The sequence below is a fragment of the Megalobrama amblycephala genome, linkage group LG7 (assembly GCF_018812025.1).
Source record: "Megalobrama amblycephala isolate DHTTF-2021 linkage group LG7, ASM1881202v1, whole genome shotgun sequence".
Classification (NCBI taxonomy): Eukaryota; Metazoa; Chordata; class Actinopteri; order Cypriniformes; family Xenocyprididae; genus Megalobrama; species Megalobrama amblycephala.
Genome location: NC_063050.1, coordinates 11,933,856 through 11,960,892, shown reverse-complemented (window position 1 = coordinate 11,960,892; position 27,037 = coordinate 11,933,856). Strand labels below are relative to the sequence as shown.

At 36.0% G+C, this 27,037-nt stretch overlaps 2 protein-coding genes and 1 long non-coding RNA gene across 3 annotated transcripts in view; 2 read left to right on the top strand and 1 right to left on the bottom strand.

Moving 5' to 3' along the window:
- Positions 1-27,037, top strand: part of LOC125271359 (complement C3-like) — a 731,185-nt gene that overhangs the window by 392,877 nt on the left and 311,271 nt on the right. The gene's annotated exons all lie outside the window — the stretch shown is intronic.
- Positions 4,223-8,017, top strand: LOC125271389. Its single transcript, XR_007185581.1, has 5 exons — positions 4,223-4,682; positions 4,784-4,847; positions 5,121-5,209; positions 5,519-5,593; positions 7,842-8,017. It is a non-coding gene; the product is annotated as an uncharacterized LOC125271389 (long non-coding RNA).
- The window catches only part of LOC125271388 (complement C3-like), a 44,662-nt gene continuing 34,127 nt past the window's right edge, over positions 16,503-27,037 (bottom strand). Inside the window, exons 27-40 of the mRNA XM_048195470.1 lie at positions 26,388-26,544; positions 26,033-26,196; positions 25,797-25,955; positions 25,556-25,615; positions 25,388-25,478; positions 25,223-25,268; positions 24,568-24,658; positions 24,272-24,361; positions 22,151-22,256; positions 21,907-21,996; positions 17,500-17,580; positions 17,332-17,415; positions 17,087-17,222; positions 16,503-16,805 (exon numbers count right to left, since the gene is read on the bottom strand). Coding sequence (XP_048051427.1) covers positions 16,670-16,805; positions 17,087-17,222; positions 17,332-17,415; positions 17,500-17,580; positions 21,907-21,996; positions 22,151-22,256; positions 24,272-24,361; positions 24,568-24,658; positions 25,223-25,268; positions 25,388-25,478; positions 25,556-25,615; positions 25,797-25,955; positions 26,033-26,196; positions 26,388-26,544 — 1,491 coding nt within the window. The 3' untranslated portion in view covers positions 16,503-16,669. The remainder of the gene's footprint in view (positions 16,806-17,086; positions 17,223-17,331; positions 17,416-17,499; positions 17,581-21,906; positions 21,997-22,150; positions 22,257-24,271; positions 24,362-24,567; positions 24,659-25,222; positions 25,269-25,387; positions 25,479-25,555; positions 25,616-25,796; positions 25,956-26,032; positions 26,197-26,387; positions 26,545-27,037) is intronic.

The following is a 27,037-nucleotide window of genomic DNA, read 5'->3' as shown; positions in this document are numbered from 1 at the left end:
ATTTTACATACAGTGTTTACAGTACATACAGTAAATGCTTCATTGGCAAAAAAAAAAAAAAAAGGACCTGTTTGAGGTAAAAAGTGATCATCTAGAATAATTTCACTAATCACATCAGCACGTCGGAAAGTGCAAACAAGTTCTATTGTGTTTTTGCGTCTTCAGTGGTTACCTCTAAAGAAAAACATGTACCCGTCATCGCTTTGCAGCAATTTCTTTGCATGTGAGGCCATCTGAAAGAACCATTTACTGGATAATCAAGAACTTCAAGTTGAGAAATTAAACTGCAATGAAGAAGTCAATGAAGAGTCAATCCTGAACCATGTGCAGAGCTCAATATTGGCAGCAGGTGTGCATCTATAGGCACAGTGAGGTCAAGACTTTTGGACAGTGGCTTGGTGAAGAAGGGCAGCAGAGAAGCCACTTTTCTCCAAGAAAAACATCAAGGACAGACTAGAATTCTGCAAGTACAGCAAGGATTGGACAGCAGAAGACTGAAAGAAGTTATTTTTTCTGATGAAGCCCCCATCCGACTGTTTGAGACATCTGGAAAATGATTAGTCCAGGGAAATAAAAGGTGAATGCTACCATGATGAGTCCTGTGTCATGCCAACAGTGAAGCATCCTGAGACCACCCATGAGTGAGGCAGTCCCAAGGGAGTGTCAAATTTGCCTCCAAACACTGCATATTATATTATATTATATTATGTTATGTTATGTTATGTTATGTTATATTATGTTATGTTATGTTATATTATGTTATGTTATGTTATGTTATATTATGTTTTGTTATGTTATGTTATGTTATATTATGTTATGTTATGTTATGTTATGTTATGTTATGTTATATTATGTTGTTATGTTATGTTATATTATGTTATGTTATGTTATGTTATGTTATGTTATATTATATTATGTTATGTTATATTATGTTATGTTATATTATGTTATATTATATTATGTTATATTATGTTATATTATATTATGTTATATTATGTTATATTATATTATGTTATATTATGTTATATTATATTATGTTATATTATATTATGTTATATTATATTATGTTATATTATATCCCTTACAGAAAAAACACATGAACTTCACATGTGATCACATGTTTTCCACATGTGATCACATGTGAACTTATATGATCACATGTGAGCAACGTCACCACATGTGAACAACATTTCACCACATGTGACAACATGTCACCACATGTGAACAACATGTCACCACATGTGACAACATGTCACCACATGTGAACCACCACATGTGAACCACCACATGTGAAAAACATGTCACCACATGTGAACAAAGTTTGAACATAATGGAGCAAGTGGCACATATGGAAAACATGTTACTAGCCTATAGGTTATAATGTGGAGCACATGTGGAATATATTTTCACATGTTGTAATGTTTTAATATGTGAATTGTGTTAGCACATCACAAATACTGTACATTTTCAGCTTCAGAAAGTTCAGACAATTTTACTGGATCTTTTAATCTTGTTTAAAATTGATATCTATGTTACAGTTTTTCTCAGTTGCTTTTGTGCATTTCTCACATCACTCTTTACATTTGCACAACAGTTAGTTCAACCACCACAACATTTAGTCATTTGTGCACATCACAGTAGCAGTTTCTCATTCCTTCCAACAAATTGCAAATGCTTTTGGACATGCATCAATTGCTTTCATACAACTCTGCTGTTTTATAACATTATCAGTTGCTTATGTCATGTCAGTCAAAATTAACTATACTTGTGAATGCTGAATAGTTATTCCATGTAAAACTAATAGTCCTCATTTCATTGCCTGAGTCATTACATATAAAAATGTTGAACTAGTTGTGATGTAGATGAAATTATGAGGCCAGAGAGGAACGTCTGGAGGAGCATGAATGATTACAGTACTATGTATGTTGTATGTTCAATTCCAATATACTGCAATACTGTTTACAGTTGTGCACAGCTCTACCCAAAGGGAGTTTATGCTTGTTGTAAATAAGGGTGCATTTTTAGCCCGCAGTGTGAACAAATTAGAATTGCAAAGAGCATATACAGTAAAAATATGAAACACATATTCAGTGTCTTGTACTCAGTTACCTCATTAAATACAGTAATGTGTAACTTTACTGTATTTTTCGAATGGATGTGCAAATAGTATATAGTGCTGTCTTGAGCATTTTCAGGTAGTGTCAACAAGATCTTACTTTTTTTTGCATTGGAAAACATTTACAGAGTAGACTGTCATAATGAAAACATGACGAAGCCATTTGACTATCTTGTTATTAAAACAATGATGTCAGGACTTTTCATCTTGATGACACTGACACTTTCATTGACATGAGTACTTGCTTTTGAGGAATGAGCTATCCATTTTGAGCAAGTGACACGCTTTTGCAGGTTATCAACTAGGTTTTGCTGTTTTTACTAATTGTTTTGAGAACTGCATTAACTGTTGTGCAAATGTAAATAGTGATATGAGAAATGCACCAAAGCGACTGAGATAAAAAACTGTAATAGCCAAATATCCCAACACAACAGCTTACACAATGTTGATGTTTTGTTCATCTCATAACATCCCCATAAGCTGAGCTATGCAGTCTGTAGTACCAGATACTAAAGTGATAACTAAGTGGTAAGTACTGACACACAATATTCTCACAAAATTGACTAATGATATGAATGCATAATGATTCTATATGAAGGGAATACACCACACATTTGGAAGGCTTTTTTAATTTTTTATTTTGACAGAATGAGCTATTGACCAAAGTAAGAAACTGACTAGATGCAGATTCTTCTAAGTTATACATAATGTATACAAAATACAATTATAATTACAATTACATCAAAAACAACAGTCATTCAATGGGACTAATATTGAGTTAGATGAAAATGTATATATATATATATATATATATATATATATATATATATATATATATATATATATATAAAACAATATATACATATATACATGATATAATATATAATTCCCATGCTGGTCTATGCTGGTATGTGCTGGTCCATGCTGGTCCATGCTGGTTTGGTGCTGGTTTAGCTGGTGGACCAGCAAGACTATGCTGGTCTACCATCATGGTCTTGCTGGTGATGCTGGTCAACCAGCATGGTCTTGCTGGTGATGCTGGTCTACCATCATGGTCTTGCTGGGGATGCTGGTCTACCATCATGGTCTTGCTGGTGATGCTGGTCAACCAGCATGGTCTTGCTGGGGATGCTGGTCTACCATCATGGTCTTGCTGGTGATGCTGGTCAACCATCATGGTCTCGCTGGTGATGCTGGTCAACCATCATGGTCTCGCTGGTGATGCTGGTCAACCATTATGGTCTCGCTGGTGATGCTGGTCAACCATCATGGTCTCGCTGGTGATGCTGGTCAACCAGCATGGTCTTGCTGGGGATGCTGGTCTACCATCATGGTCTTGCTGGTGATGCTGGTCAACCATCATGGTCTCGCTGGTGATGCTGGTCAACCATCATGGTCTCGCTGGTGATGCTGGTCAACCATCATGGTCTCGCTGGTGATGCTGGTCAACCATCATGGTCTCGCTGGTGATGCTGGTCTACCGCTGGTGATGCTGGTCAACCAGCATGGTCTTGCTGGGGATGCTGGTCTACCATCATGGTCTTCGCTGGTGATGCTGGTCAACCATCATGGTCTCGCTGGTGATGCTGGTCAACCATCATGGTCTCCTGGTGATGCTGGTCAACCATGGTCTCGCTGGTGATGCTGGTCAACCAGCATGGTCTCGCTGGTGATGCTGGTCTACCAGCATGGTCTTGCTGGTGATGCTGGTCAACCAGCATGGTCTTGTTGGTGATGCTGGTCTACCAGCATGGTCCTGCTGGTGATGCTGGTCTACCAGCATTTTCTTGTTTTATTTTAGCTCATTACCCAGCTAACAATGACCTGCCGGTCCGCCAGCGTTTTTTGGGCGGCACAAAGTCAGCGGCTTGAAACGGTCGGACCACCGTCGGCACACCATCGGCAAGCCGACCAATCTGAAAATGCCGTCAATCTGACAGCGTTTTTTGGGTGGCACATCACCAGCGGTTTGCCGCTGCTGGGCCACCGTTGGTACACCAGTGGCAAGCCGATAATCGGTCCAGTTTCTACTAAGCGCTTACAGGACATCTTTTTTGATAAGTGTGTATTTATTTTATATTATTTTTACAGTTAAAAAATCTGAAAGTCTGAATAAAAAATATTAAGACTGACTTAATATCTATATCAAAAACTTGGTATAAAAAAACTGCCTATGGGCACGCTTTCAAATAAAATAACGTGGTTGAATGTTTGTAAAAAAAATAAATAAATAATTAAGTTATAAAAGTTACACACTTATTAAGTTATAAAAGTGCCACAATTGTCCCACTATGCTGGGGTGGCATTTTGCTCCTATAGGGTCATAAAACTACAAAATGAGTTTTAAATTCATGATTTAATATTAATGAGATTTTTTTTATGTAATGTTTTAATTCTAGATGTTTATTTATGTAAGTGCTGCATGACTGTGACGTGTTTTAATGCGTGTGCGCGCCGAACCGCTTTCAAACACTGGAGCGGCGCAGAGTTGCCATGGAAACGGAGAAACAACAACTGACAAGCAGCAAAAACAGCAGCCTCTCGCTGTTGTTTTCACTTCTTTCAGGTGAGTTTAGTCGCTAAAATCACACGAATAACACACACAACTGTTCTTGACACTTCTCTAACATGTAATTGACACACTTATGTTGAATATTTACTTTACAGAAACAGTTTAGTGTCTTCGAAAAACTCCGTTATCATCTCCGTTAGCATCCCGTTTTCAGAAGAGGTAGGCTAACTCTAACGATCGATTTGTTTATAATAGTTTAGGCTTTTAATCACATCTTTATGTGTAGATGATGTGTAGAGGTTTATGTGTAGAGGTTTTGATAGTTTTGTAAAGGTTTTGCTGTCTATGGGTGATTAGAAGCTGGCTAATTTATAAACGTAAATGTAGCCTACTGTTAATCGGTGACGTAACTTGCAGGGAGCACAAGTTTTCAAAAGCGTTTTGATCTCTCATGGTAAACAAATATTGATAAACATTGTTCTGTGATTTCAGCAGCGACAAAATAACCCCTCTACAACAGAGGGAAAGCTCAGAAGATTTCAGCATTTCTGAAGGAACCTGCTGACAGGAAGGAAACACAGGTGAAACTCACCAATTAACTCCATATCCATTTTTTCCACAATATTTTTTACCTATACCATGCATCTGTTATTTTCTTCTTTTATTTTCTCAAATTTACAGTTTTTATTTATTTAATTTGTTTTAAGAAGGCTTTGACATCCAAATGTAAGTGACACTGTATGAGCAATATTTAATGAATAAGTAAACAAAAAAACATAAATTCAGTTTATGTGTATTCTTCTTTTCCTGCTGTAGCTTCTTTTCTTTTAATGAACCTGGCATTGAATAATAATATTGTTGGCTCTGTGACAAATTGTTTATGTTCCTAGATCCTTCCCTGTTGATGCCCTGCACCATAGCAGAGTTGGAGCGGATAAAAAAGTTCCTGTCGGACCAAATGACTAGTAAGTAAAGCCTCTTAAACATACACTAATGTTCAAAAGTGTGGGGTCGATAAGATTTTTAATGTTTTTAAAGTATCTTCTGTTCACAAAGGCTGCGTTCATTGGATCAACATACAGTAAAAACAGTAACATTGAAATATTACAATTTAAAATACTTTTTATTATGTGAATATATAGTAAAGTGTAATTTATTCCTGTGATCAAAGCTGAATTTTCAGCATCATTACTCCAGTCTTCAGTGTCACATGATCCTTCAGAAATAATTCTATTATGCTGATTTGATGCTCAAGAAACATTTCTAATTATTATCAATGTTGAAAACAGTTGTGCTGCTTCAGTTTTTTTTTTTCTTTTTTTCTCAGGATTCTTTGTTTAATAGAAGTTAAAAAAGAACAACATTTTTTTGAAACAGAAATATTTCCTCTCACTTTTGGTCAATTTAATGCATCCTTGCTGAATAAAAATGTGAATTTCTTTAAAAAAAATTTATATATATATATATATATATATATATATATATATATATATATATATATATTGACCCCATTAGAGTACACTACAGTTTATAGGTTTGGGACCAACAAATCCTGTGGGGAAAAAAAATAAATAAATAATAGTGACCAGCATACCAGCACAAGCATCCCATGCTGGTGGTCACCAGCAAACCAGCACCAAAACACAACTTATGCTGGTCTTGCTGGAATGGGATGCTGGTGCTGGTATGCTGGTCTATGCTGGTTTTTCCAGCAGGGCTGCTGTTCCCCGGAATGCTGTTCACCTCTTGCACCTCTTGTTCGAGTTGTTAGTTCCGCAGTCGATACGTCAGTGACTGACTCTGATGTGGTCTGGGCAGTGACAGCCCAAGCAATGCGATGCGGTAACGGAAACAGAAAAGATTAGTTCATTTCTCGAGTCCGCGGGTACGAGTCGTTCGTTCATCAAGTCCGATCAAGTCACAGCTCCATATTAGGGCACGGATATGCAGTCTGTACCGGCGGAAACGGAAAAGATTAGTTCATTTCTCGAGTCCTCGGGTCCGAGTCGTTCGTTCAAGTCCCCATAGGCTGAATACAGAAACAGAAATGATTAGTTCATCTCTCGAGTCTTCGGGTCCGAGTCTCGTTCTTTTGTCACGTGACCGCTTCCCGGTCCAGTGTCTCGCAAAATATACAACATTACATTCGGATTATAGACTGTATATTTTACTATATTTAAGAATTATCATAAAATTATCAAAATAAGTCTGCAATAAACATCTGAACAAAAAGAAAGTTCCATCTTGTTTGTGTAGGAATATTTTTATTGTTAAATGTGGTGTTTTTATTATTTAAATTATTTAAAATAAATATTATTATAAACGAGGACTCGAGAGATGAACTAATCATTTCTGTTTCTGTATTCAGCCTATGGGGACTTGAACGAACGACTCGGACCCGAGGACTCGAGAGATGAACTAATCTTTTCTGTTTCCGCCAGTACAGACTGCATATCCGTGCCCTAATATGGAGCTGTGACTTGATGAACGAACGACTCGGACCCGCGGACTCGAGAAATGAACTAATCTTTTCTGTTTCCCGTAGTATGCTTATGAGATGTTGCGCATGCGCGGTCAACACAAAATGAACGAATCGCTCTCTGAGATGACTCGTTGTCCCGAGTCATATTTAAGACTCGTTCAAAATGAACGAATCGTTCATGAACGACACATCACTATTTTACGGTCTATGCTCGCAATGCGGAGCCAGGCGAAAATATAAACGCGCCATTTTATTTCTCCATTTAATAAACAGATAGGTATTTGTTGTAAAAGAAATACAGTTACAATTTCAAGGATTTTCAAGCACTTTATCCAAAATTCAAGCACTTTTCAAACCTTGAAAACACATCATCAAAATTCAAGCACTTTCAAGGATTTCAAGCACCCGTACGAACCCTGCATATACGTAGACATAAATAGAATACTCTGAGTCAGATACAAATCTTTATATGCTATGTTTTTACCTCCACTAGAAATCCTTAGAGTCATTAGAACTCCCATTTTGGATGGCTTCTAGAGGGCATGCTGTAGGTGCGCACAGGATATGATTGGCTACTACCAATATAACATATCATATACGATCCTGAAATCCATAAAGAAAATAAATAAAACTTTACTTTATCAGGATAGTTTACTTTATTTATTAAGTTTACTTTATCAGGATAGATGTTTGCACTGCCCTAATCTGATTGTTTTACTATCCCAAAACAGGAAACCTGCTGAAGGAGACACAGAGGACTGAAACGACATTCCACACATTCAGAAACTCACAATTCATATTTTTATATTTGGTTTTGCTTTTTTTGTTTTAAAAATTCATATTCACATTTGTATTTCTAATGAAATTAAATAAAATAATTGTTTATAAATAAAGAATTGTAAATAAATTTGAATTGTTTGTTTTAATGTTGGGAAACATGGCTATAGGCCCTACATAAGAACATGCTATTGTTGGAAATCTCAGAAGCATAGACCAGGAGACTTTGGGATCTCTTGAAGCAGAAGTTACTCTTTATTGAGAAACACGCTGTGCGTCGCTGTGGTCATCCAAAATCTAACTAAGGCAGTGACTTGGTAGTTCATATACATTCAAGGGGGAGGGATACATAGAGTAGGAGGTGTGGACAATCTAAACAAAGGATGCAAATGCAATACAGGAATCAGATCATTGCCTACATTTCCCAGCCATGATCTAATCAGCATAAATGTGTCATTCAAATGCATAGGTGCTAATCCAATCAGTCTGGCAGTATCACCTATACCTTTACATTATCATAGAGACAAAAGCACAGCTGTATCTTGAGCTTGGTCCTGCCAACATGGTCAGGAAATGCATGAGACAAAAGGTTAGTGTCTCAGACACCTGGTCTGCCTGCCTTGCCACAATTACATAAAGTTTTCAGTTCATATACTATTACATTGGAACCTAAATATAACATAGAACAAATTTGTAATTCCCACAGTTCCCCCTTTGAGAGTTCTAATAACTCTCACATAATACAAATTTAAACCTTCTTAAATCCCTTCTATAACATATGTTTGTTAACATAAAGTTCCATCTTCCAGTCATGCAACTTGTAACAGTTAACAGGCACATACATCTTATTCTGTGTCGTGTCCAACATTTACATAAGTGTTGTTCTTTAACTTGAGTATACTGTTGACACACATATACAACGCAGGGTGGTAACATGTTGTATTAACTACATGATGACACAGAAAAACCATGTAGCATAAGCGTGGAAGTCCTAAAAGTCCATGGCGCCTGAATAGCTGTGGAGTCTGTTCCCGGGAGAGTCCATTTCCATGTTTGTCCCAAGATGATTATTTGTCGTTCGTGCAACTCCTGAGTTGCTCTGATGAGTCCGTCATCATGAAGGTTGTTCATGGATATCTGAGGTGATGCTTTACACCAGGTGCTGCTTGTGAGACGTCATGGCATATACACATACCTGCACACAAGAAAACAAAGAGACAGCAGACCAGCAGTATTCATGCATAGACTTTAGTACGTTAGACCTCTGATGATCGTATAGTTTTTCTGTCTAACTCTGATCATCATAAACTTCTAGTGATCGTATAGTGGTTTTGTTCTTCTTTTTCTTAACCTAGTCTTAATCAATTTGACTCCTATAGACCAGTAAGGTGGGGATAAACTGAGAGAGGGGGAAACCTATGAGGAAGTCTTCACCACAGGGTTAACCCCCGAGGCCTTTATGCACTTCGGTTCTTCCCTGGGCTCCTCACTGGTCTGTGTGTCCTATTCTCTCCCTGTAGTTAATTTCCAAATTTAAGGTGCTACATCTCCATCTTCCATTGAAACATCAGTCATAGTAGACATCATAACCCATTGAGGATGGATAAGTGAATGGAGTGTGCTGTAGCATAACATTTAAGGCTGTGAGTGTACTTAACCTGTGTCCCCAAATGGTGGAAGTGATAGTCAACTTTCTTTTGTTCAGAACGAGTCTTTCAGTTTTCTTGTAAATGACTGGGGAAATTAAGCACTCACAGCCCAAATGGTTAGCATGTCAGCAAGCTGCTGCTCCAAGAGTTTGGAGAAGAGGGGAGGGGCAGTTTCAATGTAGCAAGTAGACTGAGTAGGAGCTGAGTAAAGCTGTTCATTTCTTTAAATGTCTTTTTGTTTTTCCTACACTCTTTCATCCAATGTCCAGGTTTACCACAGTAATGACAAGTGCCTTCTCTCTTAGGACATTTACGTTTCTGTCGATTCTCTGTGTTGACCTTAAAGGATGCTGATGCAATTTTTACTCTTGTCTTGACATCAGAGTCTCTTTCCCAAACAGCTAACCTATTAAAGTTGTTTTGCAGAGTTCCATTGGACCATGTGAGGTCTAAGAAAGGCAATGCATTTCTGTATTCTGATGAGAGCCCATCAAACCACATGCGGACCAGTGGTCCATTATCCTCTAACACCTTCTCTGGAGTGTCAGCTATTCCACTGTATGCTGCAGCTGACTGACAAAATCTTTCAGTGTACTCACTTACAGTTTCATCCTTCGTCTGTACACAACTAGTGATCTTTGACCAGTCTACCTTTGGTCCAACAAGGTTCTGTAACACTCTCAGAACTCCTTCTCTCAATTCACCTTTGCTGGAATGCTGAAACTCAGAATTATTTACAGCACTTTCAAAATCATTGAATTCTGACTCTTTCAGGATTTGTGACATTAGCTGGGTGACTTCAGCTAGGGACATATCATAGAGCTTCATTTTTCTGGACAACTCTGTCCTAAACTCAGAAAAGTTTCTATGCACTGATGGCAAATTCTCAGCAATTCTTTCTATGTCTTCAGGACCTATAGCGGTACTGACTGCTTGTAACTGCAGTATGGGGGTTACAGATGGAACTGTGTCAACCCCTTTTGCCCTACTCTGAGCCTTTTGTCTCACTCCACACACTTCAACTGCATTTACATCTTTATCCATCAATCCAGTATTGCTATTATCCTCAAGTCTACAGAAAGACTGTAAGTCAGGATAGCTTTCATCTGACTGCTGGTCTTTTGAGTCACATTTGGTTAATGCTTTGTTACGACCCAACTTCTGAGTGAGACGAGACACTCGAGTGTGCAACTGTTTGTTCTGCTCTTCTAACTTAGTAATACGTTGGATTTGTTCTTGTGCAATGGATAGAGTAAATTCTCTGTGGCAGCAGATAATGCCCTTCATATTTTTCTTCCGAATACAAGCACCAAGTACCTTTTTGCATTCTTCAATAGACCAAACTTTTTCTGGATGAATCCCAGATTTCTTTGTCAAATCCAGTCTGACTGACTCAGTCACTATTGAGTCCATGTGCTTTCCTAACAATGATTTGAACTCACTATCTGTCCATAAAGGGGTAGCTAGTCCACCTTTCTCAGTTGTTGGAATTAGTCTAGCGTTCTTTCTCAACATTGTGTAATGTCTTTCTGGCACAACAATACACTTCAACACTTCCCTGACAGAGCAGAGGTTAACCTAGTTAATACACATCGTAATGTATTCAACCTTCTCTGACGAGCAGAGTTGAACCAACTTGCTAGCACACTTTAACAGTTGTAACCTTCCCTGAATTAACAAAGGATGAACCTTCTTCTCTAGCAAAGTAGAGGATGGCTATTCTGTTAACACACCACCTTCCCTGATTAAACAGAGGATAACACAAATTATTAGCACGTAATGCTAATCTTCTCTACCTGACAGAGGATACTAATTATTAGCAGAGCTAAACTTCCCTGCCTAAACAGAGGATAAACTTCATCTCTAAAAGAACATTTTTAGAGGATAACTTAGTTAACCAAACCCTAACAGCTGTCTGTTAACTCTTCTCTGACGGTGCAGAGGATAACAACTTTGTACTGGTCTTAATGGTTCTTTTGGATAGAGTATCACTCACCAACCCTTGGGTGTACAGGAAAATTCAGCCTGGATCTTCTTTTGGATCAGATCTTTGTTGTGCTTGAAGTTCCAATCTGGATTTGAGGTGAGAAGCTCTATCCGGGTCACGGCACCAAAACTGTTGGAAATCTAAGAAGCATAGACCAGGAGACTTTGGGATCTCTTGAAGCAGAAGTTACTCTTTATTGAGAAACACGCTGTGCGTCGCTGTGGTCATCCAAAATCTGACTAAGGCAGTGACTTGGTAGTTCATATACATTCAAGGGGGAGGGATACATAGAGTAGAGGTGTGGACAATCTAAACAAAGCATGCAAATGAAATACAGGAATCAGATCATTGCCTACATTTCCCAGCCATGATCTAATCAGCATAACTGTGTCATTCAAATGCATAGGTGCTAATCCAATCAGTCTGGCAGTATCACCTATACCTTTACATTATCATAGAGACAAAAGCACTGCTGTATCTTGAGCTGTCATGCCACATGCTCAGGAAACATGGCAAAAGGTTAGTGTCTCAGACACCTGGTCTGCCTGCCTTGCCCAATATACATAGTTTTCAGTTCATATACTAACATGAACCTAAATATAACATAGAACATTTGTTCCCACACTTCTGTTGTTGTTTTGTTAGAAATGATTGTTGATGGGTTTCAAATGTTATTCCAAGGATCGCACATGGGAATGTACATGTTTCACATGTGATCTCATGGTTTCACATGGGAATATACATTTCACATGTGATTACATGGGTTTCACATGGGAATTTAAGGGTTTAACACGTGATCACATGGTTTTCACATGGGAATATGCGTTTCACATGTGATTACATGGGTTTCACATGGGAATATAAGGGTTTAACATGTGATCACATGGGAATATACATTTCACATGTGATTACTTGGGGTTCACATGAGACTTTATGGGTTTCACATTCCATCACATGGGTTTCACATGGGAATATACATTTCACGTGTGATTACATGGTTTTCACATGGGAATGTATGCGTTTCACATGGCTATTTTATACATGTTTCACATGTGATTTCATGGGTTTCACATGGGAATATACACATGTTTACATGGGTTTCACATGGGAAAACATGGGTTTCACATGTGTTTCACATGGGAAAACATGTGTTTCACATGTGTAAATGTTCCAAAAGCACACATTTCCCATGTGAAAAACATGTGATCACATGTGAACACATGTGCTTTTCACATGTGATCACATGTTAAATTTCACATGTGCATTTTGTCACATGTGATCACATGTGCTTTTCACATGTTTTCACATGTTAAATTTCACATGTGCAAAAATCACATGTGCATGTGGTCACATGTGACCACATGTGTTTTTGCACATGTGAAGTTCATGTGTTTTTTCTGTAAGGGATTATATTATATTATATTATATTATATTATGTTATGTTATGTTATGTTATGTTATATTATATTATATTATATTATGTTATATTATATTATATTATATTATGTTATATTATATTATGTTATGTTATGTTATGTTATATTATATTATGTTATGTTATGTTATGTTATGTTATATTATATTATATTATATTATATTATATTAATTACTCATTCACGGCATAATCAAGCTACGCCTTTATTGTTTTGAATAAGCGACCTATAGTGGTGAAACATACATACTGTGCCTTTAAGTAACCTGCTTCTTGGCCTTCTTCTCCTTTTTGCAAAGCAAAATTGTGTAAGATTATAACAATTAATAGAATATATCTTGAAAGAAGTTTATTCTTCTTTCATTTCCCCTTGGCAAATATTTTCTTTTCCTTAAGCATAAGGCCTGCTTAATTAAATTAAAGTTTATTGGAAAACAATATGACTATATATATACACTCACCTAAAGGATTATTATTTCTCATTAATGCAATTATCTAATCAACTAATCACATGGCAGTTGCTTCAATGCATTTAGGGTTGTGGTCCTGGTCAAGACAATCTCCTGGGCCCTCATTTATCAATGTTGCGCACGGACAGATTTGTGCGTAGTGAGTGTGTAAGAACAGTTTCACGCAAAGTGTGGGATTCACCAACTTGTACTTATACGTAGAAATGTGTGTAAATATAAGCACACCTCTGAGCGTGCTTACGCAGATAATCTAGTGGTAGAATAGGGACACTACACACAAAAATCATTTAAGAGTGTCACAGTATGCATTAAGCAATCCACATGTCCTGTGTTTCCTTTAATTATAAAACACTCAGTTTATCAATTGTCTAGTTTTACACACTATGCGTAATTGGTGTAAGTACTGAAGTAAATACTACAGGAAAAAAACAAACAAATGTAAGTTATTTAGTAGTACTCAATTTAAGCTTGTAAAAATTAAAGCGTAAATATCAACATTGTAAAATTAAATTAATTTGTTCCCATCATGCACTGGGCCTTGAATAATTAATGAGGTAAGTTTTTTTTGCTGTTTTCCAGCTGTTTTTACACTGTTTTATCTGCTTTTGTGGTTATGTTTAGTAACTTGCCATTTTGTGACATTTGGAGTTCATTTTCTACTCAAAATGCCACAATCACACTCAAAAATGTTCCATCGAATGTTACCGTCATTGTGTGTTGTATACCAAGTATTGAGGTCTCTGTGTTCAAGTGTAGTAAATCTTCTAATATGTAGATATGGTGTCTACACAATATCTATTGTATTAGTTGTTTAGATGTTTCTAAGTAAAGCATACACATTAATAGCATGGTATCATTCAGTGTTATATTGTTTGTGTAAAATGTATTGCAAAAGAATTTTCAGCTAAATATAAATTACTCAACTTTTTACTGGTCAAATTAAAATTACTTATAATTTTACTTATCTTAGCTAAGTAGAGTAACTTAAATCCATATTTGAAATTTACTTAGTCTATGTGTGCAAAAACTTGCAAAAGAAAAATTAAGTAAACTTCATTTTATTTTATCTTGCATTATTAGAAGAATTTGCAAACAATGCGCTCCACAGAGAGCACGTTTTCCAAGATCATGCTGATCTGCTTAACAAGAGCTCTCTTTGCCATTATTGCGGTGAGAAAAAAAAAACAATCACGTGATTTTTAAATGGAAGTGTTGTCACCATATATTGTTCATTGGAGGCGTTTCCAAATGCTAATGACCGTGAACGTGAACGAGCATGGTACTTACGCACATGTGGGATTTATCAACAATGATTGCTTACTCATGTGCGTAAGAACTGCGTGCGCACGATTGATAAATGCGGATTTTCTTGTACTTAGGCACATTCTAAATTTCATTCGTTGGACAAAATATAGAACCTTTTCTACGCACTTTTGAAAAATGAGGGCCCTGAACTCCAAACTGAATGTCAGAATAGGCAAGAAAGGTGATTTAAGCAATTTTGAGCGTGGCATGGTTGTTGGTGCCAGACGGGCACTTTATTTTACAGTACGTGTACTTTCCTGGTACATATATAGTAATTATGTTGTACATACAGGTAAAAGAGTGGTACCAGTTAGTTAATGCGTAAGTTACACCTGGTAAGAGCTGCTAATTCCTATGTAATGTTTATGTACAAGGGTTCACTTTATTTTACAGTCCTATTTCCATGTACTTATTATGAACGTACTAGTGAATATACCAGTTAGTTAATGCGTAAATTACACATTACTTAGGGTGAGGTATAAGCATGGTACAAGATACTTCTTGAGTACTGGATGATATAATTTTGCGGTTCAACTTGCCTAATCTTTACAGGACAATAATTCACTTAATAGGGGTATTTTGATGACATACATACAGATCAGTAACACTACTGTACTTGGTATACTCAGTTGTCGTGTCAAAAGCCTTGCTTAAAAGGACTACTTGATAACACTATGAAGTGCTGTATAGTTACTGCAGTGTATCATTTTGGTAAGCACATTTGTTTCACAGTAGTTAAGTAAGTGTCTGTTATTTGTGTCCACACTTGTCCGTGAGTACAACATAGTTACCATGTATATATCACTAGTAAGTACAGTAATGTGTCTTACTAGTTACCACACATAAGTGCCTGTTATTACCCACACTTGTAAGTACAAAATATTCACCATGTACATATACATACCATTAGTAAGTACAGTAATGTGTCTGTTAGTTACCATATACGGACACTATAAGTAAGCACCTGTTATTACCCAACACTTGTCTATAGGTACAAAGTAGTTACCATGTATGTACCATTGGAAAGTACAGCAGTGTTTCTTATTAGTTCCCATGTACATACATGTCAGGTAAGTACCTTGTGTTACCACTCTTTTACCTGTACGTACAGCATAATTGCTATATATGTACCAGGAAAGTACATTTACTGTAAAATAAAGTGCTACCGTTAATACTCTTCCCTCCCTGTTGTGATGTACACTACCGTTCTTCTGCTCACCAAGCCTGCATTTATTTGATTAAAAATACAAACAAAAACAGTATTATTGTGAAATATTACTCCAATTTAAATCAGCTGTTTTCTATGTCAATTTACAGTAAAGTGTAATTTATTCCTGTGATCAAAGCTGAATTTTCAGCATCATTACTCCAATCTTCAGTGTCACATGATCCTTCAGAAATCAATCCATAGTGTATATCCATAGTAAAAAGTCTTGTTGTGGTTTTCTATTGGTCGATCTTATTTGAGCGACAGGTTTTGCCAGTAAACACCTCATCAGAGAAAGAGATGTCGCTGCCAGAGGGAGGGGAAGTTATTTATGAGGCACATGAATTTAATAACAATAATGATGTGCACAAATAAACCATTTATAATAAATACTGCATTAGTCATTTAAAAAAGAGTCAATTTTGATTTCATGTTGATGTTTTTTAACATGTTTTTCATTTTCCACATTTCTTTCTGAAATGTAAACGTTATTTCATTTTTATGTTGTTGAATGTGGTTTGTAAAAAAAAAAAAAAACCTATTTCAAAACCAGATCTCACATGAGTGACGTATATGTTGAAATTTTAATGTTCAAAAGAGAAAACAACTGAGTAACAACTTACTGAAATAGATTATTTAGGACAGTACTAAAAAATAACATGCAATTTTTATGATCCCTCTTATTTTGGTAAAGTTGTATGTAAACTTTTGAGCACAATTCATTAATTATGTTTAACATATTTTTTTCAAGAGGCTATTCTGGAGAGCAGAGATGCCGATGTACTGATCTCTGTATTGTGGAGTTTGGCTTTCCTCTGTTGTGGGCCAGTATTCAACCCAGGTCCGCTCTTCAAAGATGTACTGCAGACTAAAACAACAGAAAACACTTTCAAAACATGGTGACATTAAATACACAATTCTTGATATTTTACCCAAGTTTGATTCACTTTTCATCTGTCTAACAAATGATTTATAAAGCAATTCTGTGTGAATGAATTCAGTCTTTCCTCGTATAGTGAGAGAAATGAGTGACAGCGCTCTAGATAATATCACACACTCGTCTGTATGAAGTTTATGTGTTGCATCCTGAACCGGGTAGTGTGTCCTTCTGTGCAAAAGCAGAATCCTGTAGGAAGTACAAACGCTTACCTTCCTCCTAGCTGTGACAGGTCAGAGAATTTGCCCATGATGAGGTACGACTTGCCTTGTTCCAATCCCAAATGCTCTCTGCATTTGGTATGAGCCAAAAATGGTCTCACTTTCCCCTCAACTTCCTCAGTAGTGCCTACAAGACAGAACAGGAAACAATTATTCTAATACATCCAAACGTCAGCCACAGTTTATGAGTGTATTTCAATATACTTTGATGGACACAAGGGAATAATGAACCGTACCTTCTTTCAGCACCTGCTCCACCTTCATGTTGTAAATGGCAGAGTCCTGTACCAGATCCATATCCAATACTGTGACTATATAAACTGTCAAAGATACATGTTATATTGTTATCAGCATCAGCTGTGAGACTGGATCTCATTGGATTAGAATAGAGAACATGTGTTTACCATAATCTGTGCCAGATTCACAGGCTCTATTCAAACGCTCCTCCTCACTGACCTGATGCTTCTTCTGGAAACTGCAGTTTTCTGTGTTGAGACACACACATTCATAACAGACCCAACAACAAGCTTTTCCCCATTCATAAAAAGTCAAAAAAAAAAAAAAAAAAAAAAAAAAATCTACACATCTCCAGATGTGCATTTGATCACATAAAGAATGAAGTAAAAGACAATATAAACTGTTTCATTAAAAACTTTTTGGCTCTTATGGCGAATCGCTTGTGATGTTTCTCATTTATAAGCTGCTTTGGAAAAAAAAAAATATCTGTGGGAGGAATAAACGTACACTGTTAAAAATAAATGTAAATTTACAGGTAATGGTCTGTATTTTTTTTACAGATTTTTCCCGTTTTGTCATTATACACTGAAATGCCTGTTGTTTTACTGATATTTGCTGTAATTTAATTTCCACTATTAAATTTACAGGGAATTGCATGTATTTTAGTATTACATTAAATTTCTGTTTTTCAAAATAAATGTTTTGTATTTTTACAGAATAATGTGTAATTTTACATAAAATGTTGATTAATATTTTACAAATTTTTTCTGTATTTTGAATATTCTGTAAAATCACAGAAATATAATGTAAATTTATATATCTGCTGTAAAATAATGTGGAAAAACATGTAACTGTGAAATAACATAAAATTTCCGTTTTTTATTGGACTTAATCACTACTCTGACTGTTCCGCTTGTAAGTAGTTCTGCTGCGTTCAATGTTTCGTTTCGTAACAAATTTCTTTTCCTAATATCATCTCGTAATATAATATAATCATACATTCTTTGTTGAAATACGCGGACATTTCAACAATGTAGAGTCTAAATATCGAAATGAAGGAATTCCCGCCCGGCGCAAGGATACAGTCTCTTCAAAGCACACGGTGGAGCAGCGGAGCTGACTGGAGTCACTCGACCTTTAGGATTGCTGCTGCTCGTGGACGTGAAGCGAAAATAAGCAGGTAAAACACACATTTTCTAAACTTCTCTCTATTATTATATGTTCACTCAAAAAATATTTCAGTCTGAACTTAAGTTTTATGTAATTGAATTACATTCAAATTTTCCATCCATTTGGATTACATAGTTTTTACATAAACAAACTAATAAACTTAATGTGATTCATATTCATAAGTCTTATGTAAATGAAATAGGTAAGATTTATCTAATAGTATGCGGAAAAATGCCCAGGCTATATAACACTGCTTAGTGTTCATGTGTTTGCGCACTACTGAGTTAAAGTACCATTGAAGCAGTGTCAGAGTTAATGAGATAATTAAGTGATACATTGAGTGATAATTGACCATTATTGAAGACACCTGATGATAACAAGCAGAATCACCAAAGGAGAAAATCACAATTTTTAAAGGTGCCCTAGATTGTTTTTTTACAAGATGTAATATAAGTCTAAGGTGTCCCCTGAATGTGTCTGTGAAGTTTCAGCTCAAAATACCCCATAGATTTTTTTAAATTAATTTTTTTAACTGCCTATTTTGGGGCATCATTAACTATGCACTGATTTTTTCAGCACGGCCCCTTTAAGAGATGCACTCCCTCTGCCCCACGAGCTCTCGACTATATATACATCGCATAAACAAAGTTCACACAGCTAATATAACCCTCAAATGGATCTTTACAAGATGTTCGTCATGCATGCTGTATGCATGCTTCGAATTATGTGAGTAAAGTATTTATTTAGATGGTTACGTTTGATTCTCTATGAGTTTGAGGCTATGTTCCGTGGCTAAAGCTAACATTACACACTGTTGGAGAGATTTATAAAGAATGAAGTTGTGTTTATGAATTATACAGACTGCAAGTGTTTAAAAATGAAAATAGCAACGACTCTCGTCTCCGTGAATACAGTAAGAAACGATGGTAACTTTAACCACATTTAACAGTACATTAGCAACATGCTAACGAAACATTTAGAAAGACAATTTACAAATATCACTAAAAATATCATGTTATCATGGATCATGTCAGTTATTATTGCTCCATCTGCCATTTTTCGCTGTTGTTCTTTCTTCCTTACCTTGTCTGTGCACAGATCCAGACGTTAATACTGCCTTTCCTTGTCTAATGCGTCGAATGGGCTGGCGTTATGCAAATATTGGGGTCATACATATTAATGATCCCGACTGTTACGTAACAGTCGGTGTTATGTTGAGATCCGAGTGTTTTCTGGAAGTCTTTTAAACAAATGAGATTTACATAAGAAGGAGGAAACAATGGGGTTTGAAACTCAATGTATGTCTTTTCCATGTACTGAACTCTTGTTATTCAACTATGCCAAGGTAAATTCAAATTCTGATTCTAGGGCACCTTTAAGCCACCATCATGGAGATGAGGGTTTGCTTTAGTTGAGCTCTTGACCCTTGACTTTTTAATGTTAGATTTTGTTTGGGCTGTTGAAACAGCTAGTCAAACAAACAGAAAAGTTGATCAGGTGGTGTTGGTTATGTTTTCACATAATCATTATTTGACCTGAATCATTGAACTCATTTAGAGCCCAATCTCTGAGTTAAATTTACGTTATTGATTACAGCAGAACTGTGATTCTACAGCATAAGATCAGCTTTTTCAGTATAATCCAAAGGATTTCAAATAAGTTGTTCTGAATTTTGATTGGTGGCTCCCAGAATGCACTGCAACATGCTTTTTGATGGTCACCACTGTTGAGATTCACAGACTGATTCTTGATGTCTGTGTCTCTCAACAAAGGAAGTTTTTTTTTTTTTTAATCTGAACAACTTTAGTTAAATCTTTCAGATTATATGGAAAAAGCTTCTCCTGTAGAACCACAGTGCTGCTGTAATCAATAATGTAAATCTAACTCAGAGATTGAGCTCTAAATGAGCTCAGATCAAATAATGATTATGTGAAAATATAACCAACATCAACTGATCATCTTTTTTCTTTGCTTGATTAGCTGTTATAACAACCCAAACAAAATCTAATATAAAATAGTTAAGGGTCAAGAGCTCAACTAAAGCAAACCCTCATCTCCACGATGGTGGCATTTTTCCTCATACTATTAGATAAATCTTACCTATTTCATTTACATATGACTTACAAATATGAATCACATTAAGTTTATTAGTTTGTTTACGTAAAAACTATGTAATCCAAAAGGATGGAAAATTTGAATGTAATTAAATTTCATAAAACTTATGTTTAGACTGAAATATAGGCCAAGGAGCAACGCTGGATCTCTTTCAGAGGTACGAAACCAGCAGTTAATTTCATACATCAAAACAGTTATGAAACTCTCTCTCTACATTATCTATCTACTCTCTCTATCTACATTAATCTGGACACATTTGAAAACTTCGTTTTAATTTTGAGATGTTCTTAGACCACATTATTGTTCCAGCATTTTCCAAAGTTTATCTTTCACACTGAGATGTCAGAAGACTCTTAATGAACATCTTTGGTTTTAATGAGAAAAAAAAAAAAAATCGTACATGGCTGGGTTCGAACCCAGAACCTCTTACACGTTAAACAATAATGCTGCCACTAGTCCATCAGGACAATCTGATATGAGTTGCGGATCCTCGTATTTATTAACTAATTCAACTAATATAATTTAACTAATATTAACATACTCTCGGGACTAATGGCATATTGTATTATAGCAGATGTAAGGAAAAAACTATCATATTAATTTACGCCACTGCAAACAGCATCCCCAGCTTCACTTATTACTAACCAGATTGACTTTATGTTAGACATCAACAAAGGTTGTTACTGAGAATTAGCAGAGGTTTAACTCTAATGTGTTTCATTTGAAGTCACCATAATGGTGAATAGTTGTTCCATTAGTTGTGCTCTTCACTCTTAATATTCTTTTGTCTTTTCTGACTGCTGTGAAAGTGTGTTTGTTAAACATGTTTGTAGTAGTAAAGAAAGCTAAAACAAAATCTATCTGATGATGGATATTTGTTGGTTGTTTTGTGTGCATTATGGACTAACGTCATTTGAATCCAACGACTGTGTTGTGCTATTGATACGTTACATTATAAACCCTGTGTTATTTCAGCACGAGTTCTTTACAATAAAAAAATCCCGTAAAAAGACGGTCATTTTCTGGCAGCAGGGGTGCCAGAAAAATAACGGAAAATAAATGTCTTATTAAATGTCTTAAAATAACAGTTATTTTATGGTATTTTTTTGGCACCCATCCTGCCAGAAAATTACTGTCTTTTCACAGGACTTTTTTACAGTTTATCTATGCTTTTTTTCTGACAGTATTTTTCTGTTTTTAAACGGACATTTTCTGGCGCCCCTGCTGCCAGAAATTTACTGTTTTTTAACGGGATTTTTTTTTACAGTGTACAGGGAATAACACAATACCTTCTGCACACAGGCACAAATCTCCCTTACACAGTCTGTATAGAGCGCCATCTCTCCTTTCAGGGTGGAAGAACTTTGTACAGCGAGCGTCTGAAACACACAAGTTTAACAAAAGATGACCGCAATATCCTTAACAGATAATCACTGTCATAATTAATGTCTGCCATTATTAAAAACACTAAATGACCATGTTAATTTGAGAGCTCTAGTTTAATGTGTTTGTGCACGTGCAGCAATAGCTTACTGGGTGAGTAATATTCATATATTGTGACTGCAGCAGGTTGAAGCAGACCGACGTTAAACATCTTGTGCATCCTGAAGGAAATTGTTTGTGGTTCTTTACGCAAAACCTAAAAATAGAGAAACCAAAGCAAACTTATGATTGCATATCATACTGTACACTGGAAATGGCCTGTGTTAACATTTGCACAAGCAACAAATAATATGGATTTAAAAAAAAAAAAAAAAAAAAAAAAAAACTTATAGATGTATTTACACTGCAAAGACAGCAGCATGTTGCATAGCTGACAGAAAACAAAGTAAAATGTAAATTCATTACAGCCATAAGATATATATTACATATAGGGTACAACGAGGCTAAAGTCACACCTTAAGAAAAAATGTGCTTTTCACTACTCTCAAAGTGTATGATTGCAGGAAAAAAATATATATATATATTTGTATTGAACATTGATGGAGCAACAGATTTTGTGTGAAAGTAAATCATAAAAGTGGTTAATTTTGTATAAAATATTATAAATGTATGAGATGGTGGGGGGGCCTTTTACCCCACACATGGGGCACACAGTATTCATACAAATACTTTAGCTGAAATAATATGGTATTAATAATGTCTAGGTTAATACTTGTTCAAAAGAATCACTTTAGCGAAGTTTGTAGTATTTTCTGTTTATTTTGATCAATAAAAGAACTGATTTTTGTTCAATAAATATACTGTCATTAAAATAGGCCTGTGTTAATATAAAAATATATTTTAAAAATGCAGAAACAAAATTACTTTAAAAAGTAAAGATTCTGAAAGAATTGAAGGAGATCCCTTAATATTAAATATAGATTTACAGTAGTAACAATACATTATATTTTATTATGATATAATATGATAATATTTTTAAATATGTTTGTTTCATTAAATATGGGTATTATCTCTTAGATGGATACCCAGTTTGATATATGATATTTGCCATCTGAATCTAATGTCAACAAATGGAAAAGTCAGTCAGCTAATTATTATCATGTTAATTATTGTGCCTTTTGCCCCAAACGCAGGGGCGCTTTTTAACCCAAATGCCATACTTTTACATATTCTTCCGTTATTGAAAGATTTGCTTGAATTACCTTGAACAAAACTGAAAATCATTAAGAAGACCAACAAACATTAATTTAATAGATTCTCATTTGCTACTTAAATCAACAACATTAAAAAAAAAAAAAAACATCAAATATTAGATGAAACTACCTCAGAATCAACTTTGGATCAGATAAATTTGCACGTACATTTTGAAAAGCGGATATTTAGGAAAGTGCTGCAGCAAGTTTTTGTGCCATCTAGTGGTTTAGAGGAAAATAAAATCAAAAGCGCCTTTAGCCCCGTTGTACCCTACTTGTTGTGCTTAGAATATAGAGTGAAATGTGGCTCTTATACAAAGGTGAATAAGCAGTGAAAAAGAACCACATGATCATGCAGTTACTGGATATTAATGAGCACTTTAGAACATCTGTCAGCCAATCAGAATCAAGAACTCAACAATACCTTATAGAAATAGACAAGTCAAGTCATCTTCATTTATAAAGCACTTTTTACAGATTGTTTCAAAGCAGCTTCACAGTGATAATAGGAAAATGAATGGACAGACATTGCTTTTGCTTTACAGCAGCTCTAGGAAAAAGTTATTATTGAGCTAAAGTAAGTTTTTGATTGAATCACTTCCATTGTAAAAATCATAAATTATTAACTTAGGGGCCATTTTAACTGAAAACAGAAGACTTTTAATGTGTTCTTGCCGTTCATTTACGTGTTTAGTCTATAGCGGGGTAGGCAAGTTCAGTCCTAGAGAGCCGCTGTCCTACAGAGTTTAGCTCCAACCCTGAAAAAAAACCTTCAGCTGCCTGTAGTGATCCTGAAGAGCTTGTTCAGGTGTGTTTGATTAAGGTTGGAGCTACAGTGGCTCTCTAGGACCAAACTTGCTTACCCCTGGTCTAAAGGTATGACGCAGACACTTAGTCTCTCCTACAAAGTGACATCACCAAATGACTTGTCTGATCCACATATATGAAGCAAAGCTCATGTTTCCAGATCAAAAGAAAATGAGATGAAATGATCAGGCAACTCAGTCTGTTGAAATACCTTATCTAAGTGGAGGATGAGGGATCCTCGCTCTGACAGCATTTTGTCCATCTCAAATTTCTGAATGTATCTCTCCTTCCCTGTGGACAACTGAGGACAAGAAAACAAGAAGTAAAAATCAATACATGAAATGATCAAAATGTCTGTAGATGTTTATTAGATTCCTCTTCTATTCACATTTATGCTACTAGAACTGAGACGCTCCACAAGGCTTGTGAGTTTTTGTTTCTAGAATGGAATAATTTATTCATACTGTAAATGTGAGGCAACACTTCATCAGTTTATCAAAATGATACCTCTTCAAGATCTTTGCTTTCCACCCTAAATCCTGTCGGTATGCCAATGTCCAGAATAGTCATGGTGGCATCGGTTTCATCTCTTTTGTAGCTGTAAACATAGACAGATCAAGAGCAGATTTTATTAACAGGTTTCGTAGGTCTTCAGGTTTGCTTCATCTACTGATTCTGCGTTTAAGGCCGTTTTCACACTAGAGCTCTTGGTGCGAACCCGAGTCCATTTGATGTCAGAATTATTATATTGTAGTATAACACAGAGCTGCTCGTCTCTGGATTATCTGTCTTTGAAGAGCAAGTTGCATCTGCATTGTGGAAAAATGTAGCGCAAGATCAAACAAACCAAGTGTGAAAACAACCTAAATGAGCACATGCTGATTAATTACAAATCAAAATGGTTTCTTGACATAAAAATAAATATATTAGGAAATTTGGTTACACTTTATTTTAAGGTGTCTTTGTTACACTGTAATTATAAATGTAAGTACTGAATAATATTAATTAACTATATGAACTTATAATAGGGTCAAGTGTAGGGTTTATTTTGGTTTAGGGTTAGTTGCATGTAATTATATAATATAATTAATAGTTATTAATATAATAACAACATGTAACAATGACACTGTAAAATAGTATTACTGGAAATTGGTTCACATACAAGAAATCCATAGAGAGCTTGTAAGTTTCAAGGGCTCCTTGTTTTGCTAAAGTGAAAAAAAAAAAAGATAATTAAAATAAAAACAACAACACACATTTAGGTTTTTTGCAGATTTAATTTTAGCTTTAAATGTATGGAAAGTGCATGAACTCTTGTCAGTCTTACTTTTAGGGTCTTTTTCCATTTTAACAGTCAGATCAAATAATGTACAGTCAGACTTCTTCTCAACAGGTCTGGCGTAGTACAGCGTCAAAACCTGAAAACAGCACATTAGATGTATATACGCTTGTTTTAATCTCGCTGTTGACCGTGTAAACGCTCATGAACACTCACAGAGAGAGTCGCTGATCCAGTTCCTCTAGCCGTCACATTGAAGTCCTCGTTGATCTCCACCTGTTGAGTGAATATCATCAGAATAATCAAATCCATGATGTAACAGAGTAAACACAAAACTATCAACATAGACGATTATAAATGATAGATGATGAATAACAAAACTCCCATAATACAACAAAATCATCCAACTGACATACGCAGCACATAATTTGAAGCAGATAGATGAGTTATTCCTCACCTTGTCTGACAGTGCAAGATGCACATTTTTTCTATTAAAAGTAAATCTGACAGGTCTTCTTCTTCCTGCCACTGCCAGCTCCACGTCCAGATTGAAGTTTTGTTGGTCCTTCACTTGTGTGCGATACTCTGCCACGGCCTGGAACACCATGATGGTCGCCTAGAAAGCACAGAAAAGCTTTCAAAGACACATTCTACACCTGTTTACCACAGTAAAATGATGAGATGTTAGTGTACCTGTGTGGTGCCAGAACCGCCATAATGAGACTGTTGTCTGCGCAGCCAGCGCACTGCCTCTCCTGCTTTATCGAAGTCTTTGGCCTTCACAAGCGCCAGCACAGCATAGGCCGTCGCCTCTAGTGAGTGATAAGGCTGTCCAGTGACAGTCCAAGACCTGCCGGCTGATTCAAACACAAATCAGGAATAGAAACAAGAGTGTGTTGCTGTTGCCTCTCTATTTGTTCCATTACTATTATTGACACCAACAGGCAGCTATCATTACACCACAATACTTTGATAATTCTTCCATTATTTACACTTTGGGTTTGGGTTAGAATTAAAGCACAACACTTTTTGATGATTTGTCACTGACCTTCTCCTTGGGAGGAATGTTTCATCAAGATGTCTTTATCGAGTTTGTCAGCATTGGCCAGGGCGTAGGACGTCATCGCAACAGCGTAAGGATTGGTCAGTTGTGGAAGTCGACCTTCTAAGAAGACAACAGCCTTCCTGATACTTTCTTGTAGACTCTATAAAAGTGTGTGAGAGAGGATAAATGTTCTTACATTTACATACAACATACAGTATACCATAATTGACTAACTGTTAAAGGTAAATTTATGTTGTTACCTGTATGATTTCACCAATTAGTCAAGGCAAGGCAAGGCAATTTTATATGTATAGCACATTTCATACACAATGGTAATTCAAAGTGCTTTACATAAAGACGAATAATAAAAACAGAACATAAGCAATAGAAATAACAGTAAAAACAGAGAATTTTGCTACTGGATGGATGAGCTAGGAAGTCTTAGGGAGTTTTTTTGTTGTTATTGTTGTTGTCCGTCAGAGTGGATCTAAACAGATCTATCCATCAGAGCGGATCAGAATGGATCTTCCTCACACGACAGGACCGCTACCTGTTAAGGCACTTCAAACTGATAAACACAGTTTCAATCTCCCCTTTTGCCAAGACACCTCAAACTGCGTCACACAGCCCTAATCCCCCTTCCGGAGATATCT